General features: G+C 30.8%; 3 protein-coding genes across 6 annotated transcripts; 2 read left to right on the top strand and 1 right to left on the bottom strand.

Annotated features, from left to right (window-relative positions):
* The first annotated feature begins 3,591 nt into the window (after positions 1 to 3,591).
* Positions 3,592 to 9,361, top strand: LOC141713572 (transcription factor-like protein DPB). Of its 3 annotated transcripts, none has more exons than XM_074517047.1 (9): positions 3,599 to 4,026; positions 4,847 to 4,926; positions 5,038 to 5,081; positions 6,010 to 6,072; positions 6,184 to 6,327; positions 6,524 to 6,592; positions 6,750 to 6,848; positions 7,603 to 7,673; positions 8,766 to 9,361. In XM_074517047.1, exons 1-9 carry the CDS (start codon positions 3,848 to 3,850, stop codon positions 9,058 to 9,060), a joined length of 1,044 nt encoding a protein of 347 aa, XP_074373148.1. In that variant the 5' UTR covers positions 3,599 to 3,847; the 3' UTR covers positions 9,061 to 9,361. The 3 variants fall into 3 exon arrangements, with proteins under 3 accessions (XP_074373149.1, XP_074373148.1, XP_074373147.1); XM_074517046.1 differs by having other exon boundaries at positions 3,601 to 4,026; positions 6,181 to 6,327; XM_074517048.1 differs by lacking the exon at positions 7,603 to 7,673 and having other exon boundaries at positions 3,592 to 4,026; positions 6,181 to 6,327; positions 8,766 to 8,917.
* A 704-nt stretch (positions 9,362 to 10,065) lies between these two features.
* On the top strand, positions 10,066 to 11,586 carry LOC141713570 (bud site selection protein 20). Its single transcript, XM_074517044.1, has 3 exons — positions 10,066 to 10,362; positions 10,468 to 10,530; positions 11,338 to 11,586. The coding sequence occupies exons 1-3, from the start codon at positions 10,157 to 10,159 to the stop codon at positions 11,438 to 11,440; spliced, it is 372 nt and encodes a 123-aa protein (XP_074373145.1). The 5' UTR covers positions 10,066 to 10,156; the 3' UTR covers positions 11,441 to 11,586.
* Positions 11,587 to 19,184: 7,598 nt separating this feature from the next.
* On the bottom strand, positions 19,185 to 21,069 carry LOC141711128 (uncharacterized). 2 transcript variants are annotated; one of them, XM_074513561.1, is made up of 3 exons: positions 20,837 to 21,069; positions 20,554 to 20,683; positions 19,185 to 20,076 (listed from the first exon to the last, which is right to left on the bottom strand). In XM_074513561.1, the coding sequence occupies exons 1-3, from the start codon at positions 20,970 to 20,972 to the stop codon at positions 19,395 to 19,397; spliced, it is 948 nt and encodes a 315-aa protein (XP_074369662.1). In that variant the 5' UTR covers positions 20,973 to 21,069; the 3' UTR covers positions 19,185 to 19,394. The 2 variants fall into 2 exon arrangements, with proteins under 2 accessions (XP_074369662.1, XP_074369663.1); XM_074513562.1 differs by having other exon boundaries at positions 20,806 to 21,021.
* Positions 21,070 to 21,385: the final 316 nt, after the last annotated feature.

Below are 21,385 nucleotides of genomic sequence, written 5' to 3'. Positions count from 1 at the left end.
AAAATTAAAAAAATATTATGGAATTATGTTTTAGATGAACATTGAAAAGCGTGCCGAAAAGTAACGTATAGAAATTAATGGGACATGGAGTAGTAAAATAGTACATGTTCTGTTAAGACCGATTCAACGCATTTTTTTCAAAATTTTTGGTCAGCGGCAAATATTTAAATTGATAATAATGCCTAGTATCAATTTAAATATTCGTATGTCTTTACTAAATTTTGAACATGCGACCTCAAATTATAAAATTGGAAAAAGGACATGCAAAGTCACACAGCGTTAACAAATTAATATATTTTTGAATTTTTTTATTTGTTCTACTTCTTTATTAACTGTAAATATGTTAAATTACATTTCTGAATTGTTTTAATTAAAACTATAAAAATCTTTCAATAAATTAAATGATTACACACACAATTTTAAAATAAACTTTTTTAAGTGTTCGGAAAATCGGCCACTTGAGTGATTAATCTAATGACTAATTGCTAGATGGATGATTATTAAGCGTGGTGATTAATCTAATGACTAATTGCTAGATGGATGATTATTAAGCGAAAAATCGTCGGTAAGAATTTGGTAGGTTGTGAGACGGTAAAAACTCTTAAAATCTAGTATTAATTCATGAAAATGAAAACAATTTTTATTTTTTGAAAGAGTAAATTTTTTAAGAAAGGTGTAATAAACAATGTATATTGAATTGTATTGTTTACTGATTTTAGTATATAAACTACGGTTATTTTTATCATATTATATCATAAATAATAATTTAATACATGTTGTTGGCGGGATTCAAAATTTATAACATTTATATAATAATTTTTAGGTTTATGTGACATTACTCATCAATTTAATTTGAAATATCGATCGGGATTGGATTGAGTGACCAATTGAGAACAACCAAAATTTCAATATTTTATTTTTAATAAAATAGATAGATGACTTATTATTGATTAAATTTTTTACTAAATTTCTAATTTACCAATTACTCTATTTGAAATTTCATTATTTTCTTTGTTAATATCTCCTTTATTAAACTTAATGTTCTACAAATAATCGAGTGGGCCGAGTACTCAATCCGAGTAATTGTTTTAAACCCTTATCTAATTCGATTTTCAAATAATCAGATTCAAAATTGCTCTGATAAAAAATCAGTCAAAACTCGATTTTGACTATGAATACTCGAAGTGACACACAAGTTTAACTTTCTCAAATTTTTATTATTTGTCTTAAAACTGTATAATCTGATTTCCTAAGATACTCAAAATATATCTTCATAATCTCCGACTTGATTTTTCATTCTCATATTTGGTATTTAGCATGTAAGCCAAACAATATGCTCCATTTATTTGAATTTTCAATTGATTTGTTACTTATACTATTATACAGTTACCGACTTAAAACGTGTGATGCACGGATATACAAATCTTTTTTAATATTATATAAAAATAATTAAAAAAATATTTTGAAATTGAATTTTTTAAATTTGTACATTAATTTTTTTATTTCTACCTTTTTAAATGATATGAGTTCGTGATAGTTATATTAATATATATATATATATGTTCATGATTTTTTAAAAATATTATTATAGCAATTTTATAATTTTTTGAGAATAAAATTATAATGTTTCTGTTATGTTGGAATTTTAACATAAATATTATTTTATAGATGTTATTACTTAATCGATAAACTATAAGAGTTATTTGAAAAATATAATAGTACTGATTGAACGATATAGTTTTATTGATCATTTTGTGTGTATTTTAAGAATAATAATAATTATGATTATGTTTTGTTAAAAGTCAAATTTTGGTTCATGTCAATATGATACGAATTATGCTTAATGTGATATTAAATTGATTTATCACATATTAGTGATTTACCTTATTTTATTTTAGCCTAAGTTCCATTATTACGACCAATTCAACTAATTAAATTTAGTTTAATTTTAATTTTTATGTCCGGATCATTAAGATAAATTTGTTTTAACCTGAATAATTAATATATGCGATTTTATTTAAGTTGGTTGAATTATATTTTAATTATCTTGGATGACTAATATATATTATTTCGTTTATCCTAGTTAAATAGTATAATTTTTTAGAATAGTCGACAGTATTTATTATTATTTTCTTAGCCCGATGCACATTATATCAACTAAATTCAACTAATTAAAATTAGATTGTTTAAATTTATTTTAGTCTGGAATATCAATTAGAATAATATAGAACTGAATATGAATTAGAATTTAAAATTGGTAGAAAAAGTTGATTTTAATATCAATTAATAATGATATAGAGTTGGATATGAAATAAAATTTAAATGGATAGAGGAAGTTGACGCCGATGTCAATAAGAATTGGAATTGATCAATTAGATATAGAATAAATAATTAAGGGTAATTAATTAATTTCAATAAGTACCGACTAACCGACTACCAAACTTTTAATGAGTTGACTTTAATATCAATTAATAATAATATAGAATTGGATATGAAATAGAATTTAAATTGATAGAGAAAGTTGACTCCAGTATCAGTAAGAATTAGAATTGATCAATTAGATATAGAATAAATAATTAAGGGTAATTAAGTAATTTCAGCTACTACCGAAGACCGACTACCAAACTTTTGATCAATTAGATATAGAATAAATAATTAAGGGTAATTAAGTAATTTCAAACAAGTACCAACCGACCGACTACAAATCATTTAATGTTTCGTCTATTATAATATAGTATAATATATAGGATAGCACTCCATGGAGTACCCTTTTATGTAGAGAATCGTGGAGAATCATTATTTAAAAAATATAAAATATATAATTTATTTTATTTTTCATCATATATAGTTAAAAATTTTAATTATCAAGTTAAAAATCGAAGTTACACAATTTTTTATTTAAAAAATCAGTAAAAAAGTTTAAATTGGTTTTATAGCAGAATTACAGTAGAATCACACTTATTAAAAATTATTCCACTGTATAATCAAATTTAAAATCAAGTAATTTTATTAAATTTTAATTGTTAAATTTTTTATTATATTTATATTATAGATTAGCATCGAATTTTATATTTTTTAAAATAAAAATTTACAATTTATGATTACATTCTATGATAAAAATAATGGTTCTCCACGGTTCTTCATATAAGATCGTTCTACACAGAGTAAATGCCATAGTATATATACTATAACATATATTCAAATAAACCTTGGATTCAGTATGTGAAATATATAATCTGATTTCCTAAAATACTCAAAAAAATATATTGACATGATATTTGAGTAAAATTATACAGTTAAATCTCATTAAATGAATATATTCGAGACTGAAATTTTTTATTTATTTAACAAGATTATTTATTAATCAAAATTAAAAATATACTATTTCTATTATCTTAGGACTGGAAAATATTATTCGTTTGAAGAAATTATTTATCTATCGAATATTTATTTACAGAGCTCTAGTGTACTACTACTATTTTTCTTATCTTAAAAAAGGCAGACGGGACGTTGCTCGCTTTAAAATTTGTTTACTTTTCCCCTCTATTTACACGAAAACAAACCCATAAACAAAAATGAAATAAAACAAATATAAATTTCCCTCCTTTACTTAAAAACAAACAAAGAATCATCGCCTCCATCACACACAAAGAATCAAATCATCCCACGAATTTTTTAAATTTAAAAATTAATCAAAATTTATTCACAATCTCGATCTTCTTCTTTAACTTCTTCTGATATCACATTCTTCTAGAACACCACACAATCATCTGCCACAGCCGCCACGATTATACAAACAATCTTCAATCCTGTACGTATATCTGAATTTGATTAAATTGTTAATGATATGAATAATCATAATAATAATAATAAAAGTAATGGGCCGTCGTCAAGAGGAGGAGCAACGAGGTCATGGGGCTCGGCCCAATCGGTGTCCACTAGTGGCAGTGTGGGGTCACCTTCTGCAATAACAACAACAGGAGCAGGAGGAGGAGGAGGAGGAGCTAGTGAGAATACTTTTTGGAGGTTGAATTATCTCGATATTCACGCTGGTTCTCGATGCTTTTATATTTTTTTTAGTCGGGTATCTAATAAACGAGTTCGGGTTTATTTTTATTTTTTAAAGAGTTGGAGTCAAGGTGTGTTTTTTTTATTTGTAGTCGGGTATTAGATAAACGAGTTCGAGTTAATTATGGTTTTCTAGAGAATTCGAGTTTGACTCGAATTATGCGGCAATGTGTGTGTGTTTTTTTTATTTGTAGTCGGATATTTGATAAACGAGTTCGAGTTAATTTTGATTATAAATGAGTTCGAGCCAAAACTCGAATTATGCCCCTATGTGTGTGTGTTTTTTTTTATTTGTAGCTGAGAATCTCATAAACGAGTTTGAGATAATTTTGAATTTTAAGAGAGTTCGAGTTTGACTCGAATTATGCCCCTAATGTGTGTGTTTGTATTGTGGTGTATTGGTGGTGTTGATTAATTTGTGGGGTTGAGTAAATACTTTGTTAGAATAATTTGGTTGTTAATTGTTATGCAGTATATGTAATTGTGGTGGATTGTTGATAAGAATTGGAGGAGGTATTTTGACTATTACTATGAATTTTGTGTGTTAATTAAGAAATGTGGTTTGTTGATCTGTAAATTTGTGCAATTTGTTTGGTATCGAGGTTAATTTTTTGTTGCTGTGTTGATATGAATTGGTTGTTGGGTTAGTTTGGAACTGATGACTTATATGTCCATATTTGTGTTGAGGGGAGTTGTTGATTAGCAATGTATTTGATGCTTATTTTGCTAAATGGTTCTATTTTTGAGTGCGATATAATTAATCACCTGTCCAAAACAGTAATAAGAAGAAAAAGAGAGGACAGCGTGCCGTTGGAGGGGATAAAAATGGTAGAGGACTCCGCCAGTTTAGCATGAAAGGTTTGTGAACTATATTGTCGCAGTAGTTAATTTATTTTTTGATTTAGTATGCAAGTGATGGTTAATAAAATGTTTCATACTGATTGGTGATTTGACCTTCTTTCTACTCAGTCTGCGAAAAAGTGGAGAGCAAGGGCAGAACCACTTATAATGAGGTCAGCTTGATTTTAGATTTCTTTTGATGATGTTAAGAGTGGATTCAAATCGACTGTTCTTAATATTTTGGATTTTGAATTGTTGTAGATGGATTACTGGATTGTGTGATGGTAAAACATAGTTTACAAAATTAGTACTACTTACCAACTACCTAGTGAATTAGAAGTAGTTTGGTGAGATGGAGGGGACATCATAATGATCCGAAAAATATCTACAACTTCCATTTTCTTTTTTGGAATGCCCTTAAAATATTATATGTGTTCTATGGGTTGCATATTCTCAGTTATTGGTGAGACTTCCATTAGGGTAGCATAGTTAATCTCACTTGATGAGCTTCTTATAAACATGTTCGTCCAAAGCAATTAAATTCCCAATAGAGCCATGAGCAATAATAACATAACGTAACTTAATAGATAGATGAGTCCTTGGGGTTAGGATATGTGGGGCTAAATGGCAAAGGCAAGCTATAGTGTGGACTTTCTATCTGGTGGTTGACTGGCTGCGCAGCAAGATGTTTTATTCCAGTAAATAAGGTTTTTCATGTCTTACCAGGGAGTTTTGGTAACATTACTCCACCACAGTAATGTTCGTCATAATATACTAATCTGATAGGACTAAACTTTTGAATAAATTACTCTCAACTTTATTCCTAAATAACAACATATAAATATAGAAATCAATCTTTCAACTTCTTTGCTGCCATTTACTAGTGCACAAGCGTATTTGTAATGTAATGAATGATACTAGGTTTCTCATTATTCATTAATAGTTAGAGGACTGCTTATTTGGGTCTTTTTCTGGAGTTTTTTCTTACCAATCTTTTATAGGACCAGTCTCTTTGTTCATCTCTAGGTCATACATTAATTCTAACTCATGATTCATTTACATTTACTTTACGATATTTTTTAACTATTTTAACTTTTGCAGGTTGCAGATGAACTTGTAGCTGAATTCTCTGACCCCGGGAATAGTCTGTCATCTCCAGATCAGGTTTGTCACAGTAAGAGGTTTCTGAAAATGCAATCTTCTCATCTTCTAATTTAAAATTGAAGTGTAAATTTTAGAAGAATGTGACCTTGTTTTATTGATACATAACAGCAGCAATATGATGAAAAAAACATTCGGCGAAGGGTATATGATGCTCTGAACGTTCTCATGGCTATGGATATTATTTCGAAAGACAAAAAGGAAATACAATGGAGGGGTCTGCCCCGGACTAGCTTAAATGATATTGAAGAATTAAAGGTCTCTCTATATTGTCAAAATGCACAGTCTTCCAATCATTTTTTCCTTTCATATTACAAATTAAGTCTTACTGGAAAATAGATTTCCATCGGTCACATCTTTAAGTTACAAGGAAAAAAGTAAGACTGAGAGCAAGAAAGAAAGAATTTCAAATATTGATACTCATATTTGATCCACTTCTATTGTGAAATTGCAGAGTGAACGCCTTGGATTGAAAAGTAAAGTTGACAAGAAAGCAGCATACTTGCAAGAATTAGAGGACCAAGTAAGATGTGTTTAGTATCGTGTTCTGACTGCTATGTTTAGATCCTAGGCCATAAGCAACATGCAACTATTTGTTATTGTACTTTGCAATGAACATATTTCTATCGGTTATAGTTGCTATTAGTCTAATTACTAACAGTCCCTTTCCTGCCTTAAAGTATGTAGGTCTACAGAATCTTATACAACGGAATGAGCAATTATATAGCTCGGGAGATGCTCCTAGTGGAGGGGTGGCTTTACCTTTCATACTTGTGCAGGTAGATATGATTATCTAGATACTTCATTTTGTGCTTCAATTCTGGCTGTAAAAGTTGGATATTTTTCCTTACATGTAGTGGTTTAATAACTGAACATATCTGTGATAGTTCAGTTTAGGAATCAGTGGGATGTTACTAGTTTCAAGATATAATTTTAGTCCTTTTGCTAATACAAGTGTATAACCAACCAATTGCATTGTGAATCCTCAAATTATCCATCCCTCTTTGCCAGATCCTACATCTCTATCCTCATGTTTCAGTACACTCAGAGTCAGATTTAGTGAAATAAAATGTGGAAACTGGTCAGGGATTTATTTTATAGAACATTTTATCTGATTTTGTTCTAAACGTTGCCGAAGGGATAGAAACCTAATCACAAAAGCAGCTAGGGGGGACCATCTCTAGTACAATTCTAACTAAACACCTTACTTCAAGGGAACAGCTAACTTGATGGAAAGAAATCGGTGTCAACCAACCACTTTTCACTACTTTGTGGTTATAGAATTGAGAGGATTATGTTATCCAACAGTTTTTTTGAATAATTTGGTTGGTTGGGAGATTACTAAAATTAGGGTTTCATTTCTTCTATAGAGATGTTGTATCTATGATCTCATTAAGCGTCACACAATGAGATTTCTGCTTATGGCGTTGTATACCCAGTCACCACGAACATTAATAGTTGTTTTTCATGCACCTGCATTTCTAATTATAGTATAGCAAATGTTCTCATCCTTTCTAGCTTTTGAAACTGTAGACCCGTCCTCATGCAACTGTAGAGGTGGAAATATCAGAAGATATGCAACTGGTGCACTTTGACTTCAATAGGTAATATGCAGAGCAACACATACATATTTTTATTGTTCGGTGGAGGGACCTTTCAGTGATTAATCGGATAATCGGTGATTAATCAGATTGATTAATCGGAGCATTAATCTGAAGAAATTTATTTAATAAATAATAAAAATAATTCTATTTAAATGTCATTGACCTTCCATTAGATTTACAAATATAAAACCACATATCATTAATTCAGTATTGATGTTTTAATTGTAAGATTTATAAAAACTACTATCACGAGTCTATAATTGATATTTAAGTAATTTTTACTAATTAATTACTACTGACTACTCACTAATATTACTTGATAATTAGAAATTACTACGTACAAATTCAAATCTTAAGATTTTAAATTACTACCTACTTGATATTTAAGTGATAATTATTGAATAAATTTAGAATACCTCAAAATTGTGAATCTATCGAGTAAGCAAGTTGAGTATTGAGATTTGAGAATAATTCATTAGGGATTTGTATAGAAGATTTAGGGATATAAGAATATACGATAATTTCTGTGTGTAAAAGAGTCAATATGTTAATATATTATTATTAATATTAATTATTAAATGCTAAATGTTAATGATTATTTTAAAAAAACTTTAATTTTTTTTATTAATTTCAAAATTAGACCGATTCGGCCGATTTTTGACCCGATTCGGCCGATTTTTTCCGAACTGCCACCTTTTGACCGATTTTTTAAAAAACCGTACTTTGACCCGATTAACGATTAATCGAGACGGGACCCGTCCGAACTCCGATTAATCGGCCGATTAATCGGTTAATCGGCCGATTTTTAGAACACTGGTTGAGACACAATGTGAGTTTGTTCGTATGTGTGAAGTTAATTGCCAACTTTTGACTACCCCTCTTAATAACATATGAATTCAATGATGGCAACTTGCTCTATATGAATGCAAGAGAAGAGATTTACAAGGAAAAGGCAGAGCCTTTGTTAGATTCACAATTCGGTTCCTATGTTTAAATATTCATGGCAAATTTTACCTATCATGGAAAACTGTTTATTTTTCTACTATTAAGGGTTCTCCAGACTTCCTCAGTTCACAAATTGTACCAATGCAGCACCCCTTTTGAACTTCATGACGACAACTACGTTCTCAAGGCTATGCAATTTTGTGAAAGACCACAAGGCAATGATGAGCCACACAATATCCCTGCAGATAGAGGTGAAAGCTCCAGCATGCCTAGTATGTACCAGCCTGGAAGCACTGCAGACAGAGGTGAAAGCTCCAGCATGCCTGGTATGTACCAATCTGGAAGCACTCACCCGTCCATGTTAAGCTTACCATTGAGTAGAACTCCCACCTCGCCTCCACTTCCTGGAATACTCAAGGCGCGTGTTAAACATGAACATTAGTCTCGCAAGTTGAATGCTAGAGAATCATCCTATTTATCACTTATGTATATTATGTATCTTGCCAAAAGTAGGCCGCCCTCATTACATCGACATTTTTTTTTCTTTATATGTTATGCTGTGTTAGGGAGTTACAGATTTTCTTTTGTACTTTTGAAATATTGGAGGGGCTCAGGTTCTGGCAGATCTTTGTTTTACATTTCTGTGAGCTTTAGCCATTATAGCATCTGTTCATCGACTTCGAAAGTAGCAGTAAATTTTTGATTTTTTTTGCGGGATTCTCAACTTTTTATCAAAGAACATGAGTTGGTTGTTTTTCACTGCTTGTTCAGATCTTTTTCTGTTGTTTTCTCGGCGAAAAAATAACACAACAAATACTTTGCATTTGTTTGTGCTCGTAATCTTTCCTGCATTCCAAAAATATATGTGTATGGAGCTGGAGCCAATTATATTCTAAATAAAATAATATTTTCATTATACATCTGTCTATATTATTATATTAAATATGGAAAATTAAAAAATTTTGTTGATAATCCAGTAATTCATAATTTGGTCACTCAATCCGTACATAATTTGGTCAGTCAATCCACATTCAATAAGTATTTTAAATTAAATTGATAGTTACCGTTATATGTAATTTTAAAACTTATTGACTTAAAACTTATTATTATGAAAAGTGTAAAATTCGAATCAACATTACAACATATAAAAATCATCATTTATAACATATATTTATAAAAAAGAACGCGCATTGCAAGTGTTATATACTATTTACATATAAAATTATTAAATTTACATATATCTAATCTTATAAGTTTTGATTTTTATTCCACAGGTTAATTTAAAGTTCAATAGTCCGAATATAATTCCGGTATTCCACATTTAATTTTTAGACAGTCCTGGGCTTGGGCCGGTTAAACTAATTTCTTTGATACTCAGAAGCAAAATAATATCACGACGGCCCAAAACCAAGTCCCAATAAAACCCGCCAACAAAAACCCACATATGCCTCTCTCCCTTTATCTAGTCAAGTCTAAAACCCTAATCTCCCCAGAGAGATTGAGAGAGAGAGAGTGAGAGAGAGAGAGAGAGAGGAGAGATGGGAGGAAAGTGTCCGCATAGAAAAGTAAAGAAGCGCAGATACTCTCACAAGCAGTTCCGGCGAGACAAGTTTGAAACCAAGGGCGACGATGCTGTTTATGATGAGCTTAAAAAGACCACTGACCCGGATTACAAGCCCAAGGCCCCCTTGCCTCTTGATGAAGATCTTCCTGGGATGGGCCAATACTATTGCCTTCACTGCGAGTAAGATTATCATTATTATTATCTGCCATAACCTCCTTTTGATAACTTAACTTATATGCCTGTCTAATTATGTTTGTTTTGGTTCTCTCTTGTTTTGATTACCAGCCGCTATTTTGCAAATGTGACTGTGCGAGATGAACATTTCAAGACCAAAAAACATAGGAAGCGGTATGAATTATCCTCTCTCTCTCTCGCCCTCAACCAAATCCTCTCCCCAATCTCTCTCTCTCTCTCCCTTATCCTTATAACATATTTCACGAATTCATTTAAATTGAGAACACTGTATATTATAATGAGTTGTGTTTTCAAATGGGGTGTGTTTAATTGAAGAGCTATTGTAACAATTGGATATTTGTTTGCAGTGTATATACTATATATTATATAGAAGATGAAGAGTATGTATTGTAGTTTATAAATTTTCTTGACCAATTGCACTAGGAAAGCTTGTTTTGTTATAAAAATATTCAATTCCAGTTGGACTTGTTATTTTAAGAAGATTAAGGTCATAAAAAACTGGGCTTTTTCTTTATCTAGCAGTTTAATTTTTTATTGAATCGAATATTGAGCTAAACTTAAGTTTAAGTAGTTGTTTTTGGTTTAGTTCATTAAGCTTATTGGACATAAGATGTTCAAATTTCAGAACCTTTTTGAACCAACACTGTCCAGCAGCTTGGTTCATCTCTAGATTAGTGAAGGAGCAAGAATGTGAATCCAGTGTTCTTAAATTAAAGAATCAATAGAAATATGTTAATCGTTTAAGATATTTTCTGATTCCTGAGCTAATTTGCTTTAATATTTTCTGAAACAACAAATGCTGGACAGAAAAATATTGCTACAGAAAGAAAACAAATGTAACAAAGAGTGGTCTTATTATTTATATTTTCACTTGATGATGTAATAAATTATACACCCCGTGTTCCTATTTCAGCGGCCAATTGGCATAAATAATGATGCTCAACTATTCTGTATATGCAGCTTGAAGATAATGGCTGGACCTGCACCACATACTCAGCTTGATGCTGACCTAGCTGGCGGCATGGGCATGCCAGATAACGGTCCGAAGCTTATGTCAATGTGAGCTTCCCGCTTATTTTGTGGTTGTGGATTCTGTTCCCGAGCTGCAGATGGCTCGTAGATACTTGAACTGATGCGTTTATTATGTTTGTAAGAATTTATTTGCAGTTACAAATGTTGATCCATTAATATAGTGTTTTACTTTACTCAGTTTGCTAGTATTATTTTTTCTCCATGACAACAGTAGATTTTAAATGTTGACCATTATTCAGAAAATACTGTATCCTAGCTTTGGTGAATCACTCAGTTTGCTGCTATATAAAATGTAGTTAGCTTTACTTTATTTTGTGGTCAATAGCACAGCAACAAGCAATTTGAAATGATTTTGTTAATTGTATTTAATCAAATGTACACACCAATGGCTATTTGTACATGTAATGAGACAAACTGATAATACCTTGAGGTTGTGAAATGAGAGTTATTAGTATTTCCTGGAGTTCTTATATTCACATCCCATTTGTTTGGCTAAAGTTATTAGCTGACTCGTGCCATTCTTCCTGACATTCTAATGAAAGATCCTATGATCTTAGACTAAAAGGTAGAGCTTCCTTTCAATAACTAATCACAGTAATACGATGCCTTTTGAAAAATGGACTTCCCCGAATGTCTTTGTAATCTCCCTTTTCTCTGTAAACTGCTTTATTCCAACCATGTATGTATACATCTACTTCAACTTTTAGCCTTTCTATGAGAATCAGTAGAATTAGCTTCAGTGGAAGTATATGTTTAGACGATCCCACTTCTTGTCACAGTTCACCTTTCAAAAATACGCTCTATGCCCGATTTACTGTTGATATACATCACATGTCTAAGTAGTACCCTTTTGCTAGTTAGATATAGACTTATCCTTTTATATTGTTGAATTGTTGATAGTGTTTTCCAAACTTTATAATTAAATCATACACGGAAAGCTTCAAAGATACGAGGAAGTGGTCGAGTAGAAGAGATGCGAATTCGGGCAGTGCTTAGCTATCCATTTAGCCAAAGTTTTTGTTATGTCCCCAATTACACTTGCCTCTGTTATCGGTCAAACACAATCTGTATCCCATTATTGATTTCCACTTTTTGTTTGTTTTTCCTTGCCATTCTTCTCTCTTGTAAGATATCAGTGTTTTCTTTTCATGTAAGTGTTTAGTAGGCGTTGCATTCAAATAGAGCTGACAATTCGTTCGTTTCGTATGCTTTCGTGTCGTGTATTTTCGTGTCATGTAATTTCGTGTTTCGTGTCATGAATGCCTAACCCAAACCCGAATCGTTAATAATTCGTTTCGTGTTGGTGTACCTTCATTTCGTGTATGTTTCGTGTCGTGTTTAGTGTAATTTAAAATTAATAATAGAATTAAAGATAAATAAAATATATATTTAAATATTAAGTTTTTACTAGTCGAGTTTTTAAGTCATTAAGTCATAAATATTCAAGTGCAGTTAAGTTTTATGAAATTTAAATTTGAATCTATTTTGTATTTATTTTCTAAAAATAATATATGTAAAATATTATTGTAAAATATATGTATTCATATAATTTTGATAAATTTATTTAAATATTTATTTATTTCGTGTACTTTCGTTTCGTGTCGTGTACCCAATTATAAACGCAAAACAGACACAATATATCCACAATATATCCGTGTATGAAATTGCCGGCTCTACATTCAAATAACATACATCGAAGATTAAATTGGAGGATATTTATTTAAATTATGCAATTATATGCTCCTAATACATACACTACACTACAAATATTGCAAAAAAATCTTGTTGGTTTTCAGTCTTGTACTAGTGTACGTTCTGTAGTTCAGTTAAACACCATATTAAAGAGCTGTGTAAGAGCTTGAAGGCAAGTGTAGGAGCAAAAACTTCTGCAACTGTATCATATATCATATGCGAGTAACATTTGTCAGGATAGTTTTTATCTAGATGAGAGTGAGAGCCTTGTGCTAATTTTCCGCAAGAGTGAGAACCTTGTTGTGCTACTTTTCCGTCATCTATCACTGCAATGATACGGGCAATTTCTCATCGTGGAGGGACGGCGTGCAAAAACAGTTCTGGTCTTTCTCGAGCAAGGCAAGCACACGTAAGAGCCTCCATACAAATTTTGCGGGGCACATTTTTTCAAAAAAAGTAATGTATGAATAAAAGAAAGGACGAAAAATTATAAAGGTAAGAAATTGTAAATTATTATATTGAGTAAAATTATAAGATATCATTTATGAAATATTAATTAATTAAGTAATTGATGTACATATATAAATTTAAATAAGTTACTATTTATGTACATATAATATTCTTTTTTAATTTTCAGTTTAATAAAATTATGTTAAAAATATAATTTTTATATATTTCTATTATTTTATTTACTTCAAAAATTTCTAATTATGGCACATTTCTTGATTTTGCACGTGTCCGTGTGTAGAGATATGTCAATACCGTGTGTAGAGATTTGTCAATACTCTGTACCCTTTTCTTATGTACTTGTACAAAACTACAAATAAAAAAAATAATAAAGCAAAAAGTAAAATGTTTAACATTTAAATAAACTTAGGAGGAAAAATGATTTGGAATATGTAATGGGCCGAAGAGAGTCACACTTGAAGCATCGGGTCTATTGGACCTGATATTCTTATCTTAAATTCGGCCCAAATGCCCACCGTCATGAAAGGCTTAGTTTGTAAAGCAGGCTACATTTATTTTAGGTGATGAACAATGTGCAACACATCTGCAGATCAGCAGAAATGTTAAAGTTTAGCTGCTGATTGGTGTAATTTTAAAATTTCTAGTGGCCGAACTTTAATGTTGCCGGATTTTTTGAGTTTTGACCGGAAAATTTTAAATCGAGCCCATTTTTTATTTCGTTGATGCATATGTATAGATCTGTTAATTGTGAATTTAATATTATTTTTATTTGATTTTTTCGAGATGTTTTAGGCTTTCTTGAATTTGTCTTAGTTAAAATTTTCCGGTAACTGAATTTTTCAATTTTTTAGAGCGAGATTTTGATGGTCGTTAGAATTTCTTAACGGATGGACTTAATCAGAAAAAAATTAAAAATAAAATAATGTGAAATACAAAATTTTTAATTTGGAAACTCAAATAATAAAATAACATAATTGAGGGACGATTCAATTTATTTTCGGTATTTTTTTAATATGAGGAGAAAGGCAAATCTTTGTGAAGAAACAGAGACAAAATGGTAGTTCGCTAAATCATTCTCTACCCAAAAAAAGCACAAACCCTTTTGTTGCATTCTACTGCTACCTCTGTCCCATCCATTTCTTTACAGTTACTATTTTGGGTCGTCCCATCCAATTTTTTACATTCCAAAAATAGTAAACTTTTAATAATATAAAACACTATTACACCCACTAACTTCCTCCACTCTCTCAAATCTATTATTAAATATTAATAGGTCCCATTATTTTAACCAATTTTCATCACTTTTTATTACTTTACATACTTTTATATATATATATATTGGTCTCCGTGCCCACCAGAGATAAACATCCTGGTGGGACGGAGGAGGGAGTAGTATTTAAATAATTGTGACAGATAAAAGGAAGTACACAAAGAGATGTATATATTTTGGTGAGTAGGTGTAACATCCTTTTGACCTTTTTGACGTTTTGCTAGAAAAGACATTCATGAAGATCCATACTCCAAAAAGCTAGCTCACCAGAAGGACATTGATTTTACAGATGCTACTGTTTTTGAATAGCTGTCAACCCCAATATGACTCGTATCAAATAAATGAAGATGATACCGGACAAATGATGATTGTATTTGTAATTAATCAATCTGTATAAAATCTTAAGGCCTTATATGATACTCTCCGTTACTAAAAACATTTCTTATTTGTGTTGAACACGTTTGTCAATATACATTTTTGATTGTTAATATCTTTAAATTCGTATTAATATTAAATATAAAAATTTCACTGTAATAAAGTACTGATAAATACGAATCCAACGAGATCACGCATGACTATGTTTGATATTATAGATTAGATGTAAATTACTAGTCAATCGCTTACCGTGAACAGTACCGAAAGTCAAAACAGGAAACGTATATTGGGACGGAGGGAGTATTTTTTAAAATTTTAAGGTCTTGTACGATGTATTTCGCTACAATCGACAACAATGAATGTAATAAATACCAATATTTATGTTAATAATAAATATTTAACTTAAATAAATGGGGATGATAATACTCGAACCCGAATCCCTTCCTAAACCGAATTCTAATACGATGTTAAAAACGTGTCTGTCTAAAACCAAAAGGCCAGAAATGAAATGTCGAGCATGATCTTATATTTTTTTAAAAACAGGATGGAGGTTCGGCCTGAGATATATAAGATTCAAAGAAAATTTGTAAAAATATCTATACATAAATGATATATGTAAAGATATCTAATTTGTTTATTAAGCTCGAATTAAGTTTAAAAAAATAATATATTTGTAATATTATATGCATAAATGATATATGTATTATTAATAATATATTAATTATATCATATAATTTTTTCAAATAAATATTTTATTGATGAAAATTTATTTAATTTATAGTTGGATAAATTTTTTTACTTAAATTAAATTCTAATTTTTTTAGAAAAAATACATATAATGCTCACGAATAGTTCGTGTTCGGTTTGGTTCGATATATTCGTGAATAATTGGTATTTGGTTCAAATATTACCGAACTCGAGTTCATATTAGAAATTTTGCCAATAAGAAATCCAAAGTTACCAATTCGTCCGTTAAAATTTCGTCTAAGTTTGGTTTGTTTACTATTGTTCTCCTGGTGCCTATTACTTGTAATGTAAACTTCTGGGTTATAGAAATTGATCGACTTTTTAAAAATGACTGATAAATTGTTCAAAAATCGGTCAAAAATATTTATCCGATTTGACCGATTTTCGATAATCGCCGATAAATCATTTGATTTTTTTAAAATCGTGCGATAAATCATAAATCGGTAGCTCAACCGAATAGTTCCGATTTTCCGAAATCTGTAATTGGCTTCTAACCTTAATATGTAGAGATATAAACGAACCGAGCTGTTCGTTAAACTTGTCCGATTCGTTCGAGTTCGAGCTCGATAAGCTCGTCCGATAAGCTTATCGAACTCGAGTTCGAACAACATTTCTTGTCTGATAATCTTAACGAACCGAACCGAATTTTTAAGGTGTTCGACTCGAGTTCGGTTCGAGTTCGTTAAGCTCGAGTTCGGTTTGAAAAAAATAGTATATTTATAATTTTATATGTATAAATAATATATATATTATTAATAATATATATTAAATATATATTATAATTATTTCAATTAAATATTTTATTTATAAAAAAATATATAATTAATAGTTTGATATAATTTTTTACTTAAAATAATATTTAATTTTTTAAAAAAAAATACAAATGATGTTCGCAAACAGTTCGTGTTCGGTTCGGTTCGATATGTTCGCGAACAGTTCGTGTTCGGTTCGAATATTACCGAACTCGAGTTCGGCCAAGAAATTTTGTCCGATAAATTTATCGAACAATGTTCGGTTTGTTAAGATTTTTTCCGAGCTCGTTAAAAATTTGTCCGAGTTCGATTCTTTTACAACTCTATTATTATGTCATAATACATGTTCTATCTCTTTTTACGGGCCCAAACTTAACTTGTATATTTGAAAAAATATAAATAATTTAATTTATTAATAAGTATTAGAAATTATCATATTATTCAAAATATATATTTAAATCAAAAAAGATTTTTTAAATAAAAAATCACATAAATCGCCGCCCGCGATTTTATGTAATGTGGTGCTAGAACGGTTTGAAAAAATAACCGACTGATTTGCATCACCAGCATCGTGATCACCCGTACGTTGAACAGGTCAGTGAATTCATTTTCCAAGAGCCCTCTGTTTGCTTTAATTTTCCACGAGGGTTATTAAATATGTCTCAGTTTCTGTCCAAAGTCCAAACAACACACTAAATCCAATCAAGTACTCCCTCCCTCCCAAAACGTGTTATCCATTTTAATACTGTTCAATATTAGCGATTGATTATTAATTTACGTCTAATTTATAAGATCAAATATAATCATGAGTGATTTTGTTGGATTCGTATTTATGTATATTTTAATGTAATGAAATTTTTATATTTAATATTAATATGAAATTAAAGATATTAACAATCAAAAGTGTATATTGACAAACGTGTTAAACACAAATATGAAACGTTTTAAGGGACGGAGGGAATACTAACTTTTCTTAGAAACTATTTATATATAATGCTATGTTTTTCTATGAGCGGTGTTCTAAAAATACCCAATTTTCAAAAAAAAATCCCCGATTAATCTTAAAAAATATTTGGCCGATCTATTTTTTGAAATCCGATTAATATTTATAAATTATTTATAAATTATAGATTTCATAAAAAGTAAGGTAGATATATTAAATATTATTAAAATATTTAAATATATCCAATTTTTGTTTCGATTAATTTCTCCAATTAATACCTGATTTACCGATTAATCTCTAATCGGTATCTATATCCATTAGTACCGATTATCGATTTTTACAACCACGAGCACGAAGATTTATCTCTTGTTTCTAAGATCCTGTGTTATATTTAATTCTTAAATTTTTGAATATTTGTTCCCCCTAGTTGGGCGGAGGTCTGGCGATCAACTATTTTCTTAAGAAAAGGATCTCAGTGGCTGTAACATGGCTACTCACATATACTAGTACTCCCTCCGTCCCGTTAAACGTTGCCTAATTTGACTTTTGATACTGTTCACGGTAAGCGATTGACTACTAATTTACGTCTAATCTATAATATCAAACATAGTCATGAGTGATCTCATTGGATTCGTATTTATCAGTACTTTAATACAGTGAAATTTTTAAATTTAATACTAATACGAATTTAAAGATATTAACAATTAAAACTGTGCATTGGCAAACGTGTCCAACACAAATAGGAAACGTTTTTGGGACGGAGGGAATATGATTTAGTGACCATCTCTGCATAATCGTGTTTGTTCCAGTACTATCAGTTACAAGTGGCTTATAAGTTACTATATAATAAGTTCCTTATATCACACATGAGAGTATATGAATGTTTAATTTTCGAGCTTGATGGCTCGATCAGTGTCAGAATTTGGATTCAAGTGCTCCTTATACATTCAGAAGAGACTAGGGTCTAGGTCATTGTATATAACGCCACATCCCACATGGTACCAAGTTCTCACCATAAAAGACGCAAGCACATTGTCACACACTTACGAGACGAATATATGTTGAAAAATGGGATGTCCTGGCTGGGATTTCGTATTTTATTCATGATTCCTCCTTACCAAATTATATATAACTATGCTTTCTCGAGTTCCCATGAGATCTGTTCTCATCAATCAATCAGATGATTATTACAACATATTCCGAGAACAATCACGTAACATTGACTTTTCATTCATTGAGGGTTCCATCTCCTGGCAAAAATATATATAGACTTATAAAATTTTCATTTATCCTACTTATAATTTATAAGAAATATGTTGTAACAGTTAAATGTTAGACATACACCTTATATTCAATTAAGAGTGACAGTTTAGATAATGTGATTACAATCCGGTTAATATGAATGAGAGTGAGATTTTAACATTTCTTGCATGTAAATCTTATAATCAGGTTAAAATCCATACGATCCAAATAATACCTAAGTTCTAGCCGGTAAAAAACACATCCTATCCCAAAAAACAATGCCAAAAAGAAAGGAAACTTTTATTACTACTGAGCAGCACTGCATGTACTGTCCCAAAAAAGATGTTCTTAATAAAAGAAACAAAAGTTCATGCCATAATCACATCCCCACAACACTTTCTTGTATGAATCTTCAAGTACTATATACCTATTGGCTATTACTATAACACATTATTACCTCAGCTGCAGCTGAATATTGCACTAGAAACAATCAACATCAATAGTACATCAACACTTTCTCCTCCTTTTCATCAACACAGAAACTGAGATTAGAATTGCAGGAGAGATTATTAGTGCTAATCAGCTGCTTAATCTCCTCAAGATCACTACTCATATTATACTGATTTAACACATTGCTCATATACTGATCACAATTAGACAAATGACCAACATCTATTTGTTCTTGTTGAGGACTATTATCACTAATCCCGCCGTCTGAGAACATCATTAACTGTTCATAACCACCACTGCTGGCAACTTGCTCATCACCACCTCCACCTCCAAACATAATAAGAGGAGATTCTTTGTCTTGGTAGTTTTGCATGGAGCCCAAAACCTGATCTTGACTTTCGATATTTACGAGGTTTGTTGGAACATTCGAGATTCCCTCACTTGTGAATGATCTAGCAGCAGCTAGGGTTGCATAATTGTTGTTGTTGCTACAAAATCTCAATGTGGGTGGCAATGGGGAGGAATAAGAACAAGGTGGTGGTGATAATAGGTGTTGTTGGTAGTTACTATTATTAGAAGGCCTAACAAATTTGTGATTAGAAGAACTGAAAGGAATATTAGGCAACATTAATGAAGACATTAGGAGTTTTTTCTTGAGCTTTGTGTTCCAGTAGTTTTTGATATCATTGTCAGTCCTCCCTGGTAACTGACCAGCTATTATTGACCACCTACAGTTTGTTTTTGTTTGGGTGAGTACAGTGTACAGACATATATGAGTTGAAAAACAAAACAACATTCAAATTAACTTTCTGACAGTTTAGGTCTCAAATTCTTGCTAATCTAATCTATAACCCCAGCTAATTGTCAAAGATTATTTATATACTTTTAATTTTCAAATTCAAGTATTTAGTTGATCAAAACCAGTACTAGATAATTATTTTTTGGCTTCAGTTGTGCTCAAACAATAAGCGATAAATGTTTTTAAGTCGGGCTGTTTTGGAATACTGATTCCACCGCTCACATAAAATGATATATGTAGAGAGATATGTAGAACTAAACAGAAGAATCAACTGATGATATATTTTGAATATGATCACTTGAGAAAGAAAATGCAGTGATATAGCTTAAATGAGCAGCAGAAAATTATTGATAAATTTTTTAGATGTAAAGAAAGAAAGACGAAAAACATATGTACATATAGTTACCTGCTCCCTATATTAGCAAAGAGAGTGCATATAATCCTATCTTCATCATCTGAGAATTCTCCATGTTTAATATTGGGCCTCAGATAATTGAGCCATCTTAATCTGCAGCTTTTCCCACATCTTCTAAGACCTGAATATAAAAACAAAACATGGACACGGCAAGATCAATAAAGACAAGCAAACAGATATCAAGATATAAACAAAGCTAGCTAGAAACACAACAATTTAGAATATATCATCTGTTATTTGAACCTGATCCACACAATATGTATAGTAAATTTACCAGCCTTTTGTGGTAGAGCAATCCAATTTCCTCCAGTCCCATGCTTCTCTATATACTCTTTTAGCTTTTGATCTTCTTCAGGTGACCATGGCCCTCTCTTTACATTTGCCTTGTCACAGCAAGGAGCTCTCCCCATCTCTCTCTTAACCAAAGTGAAGAGCAAAGAAGTAAGATTTAATTGTCTATTGAAGATGGGTTAGTGGGGGAAGGTGAGCTTTTTGTTTGCACACAAGACTTGGTTAAGTTAGGAAATATATATAAGACTGTATATTATTGTTACACACCCACATACTATCCCAATCTTATTAGGTTAGAGTACTCGTCCGGATAAGTTAGGCGCGAACTTTTTTCTATCGTAAGTTGTCAGTCGTGAATTGTCAGATTTGTCGTTTACTTAAAAATTTTGCTAATAAATTTAATATGAGGAAAGAGAAATTAATGTGAATGCATACAACAATCAATTTATTGTTGCTTAAATTTTTGGATTTAAACTTTTTTTTATTATTAACTTTTTTTTTAAACATATGATTTGTCCAAGATCTCTAACAT

The sequence above is a fragment of the Apium graveolens genome, chromosome 3 (assembly GCF_009905375.1).
Source record: "Apium graveolens cultivar Ventura chromosome 3, ASM990537v1, whole genome shotgun sequence".
NCBI lineage: Eukaryota > Viridiplantae > Streptophyta > Magnoliopsida > Apiales > Apiaceae > Apium > Apium graveolens.
The sequence above is the reverse complement of the archived record's forward strand: the minus strand, read 5'-3'. Positions and strand labels throughout refer to the sequence as shown.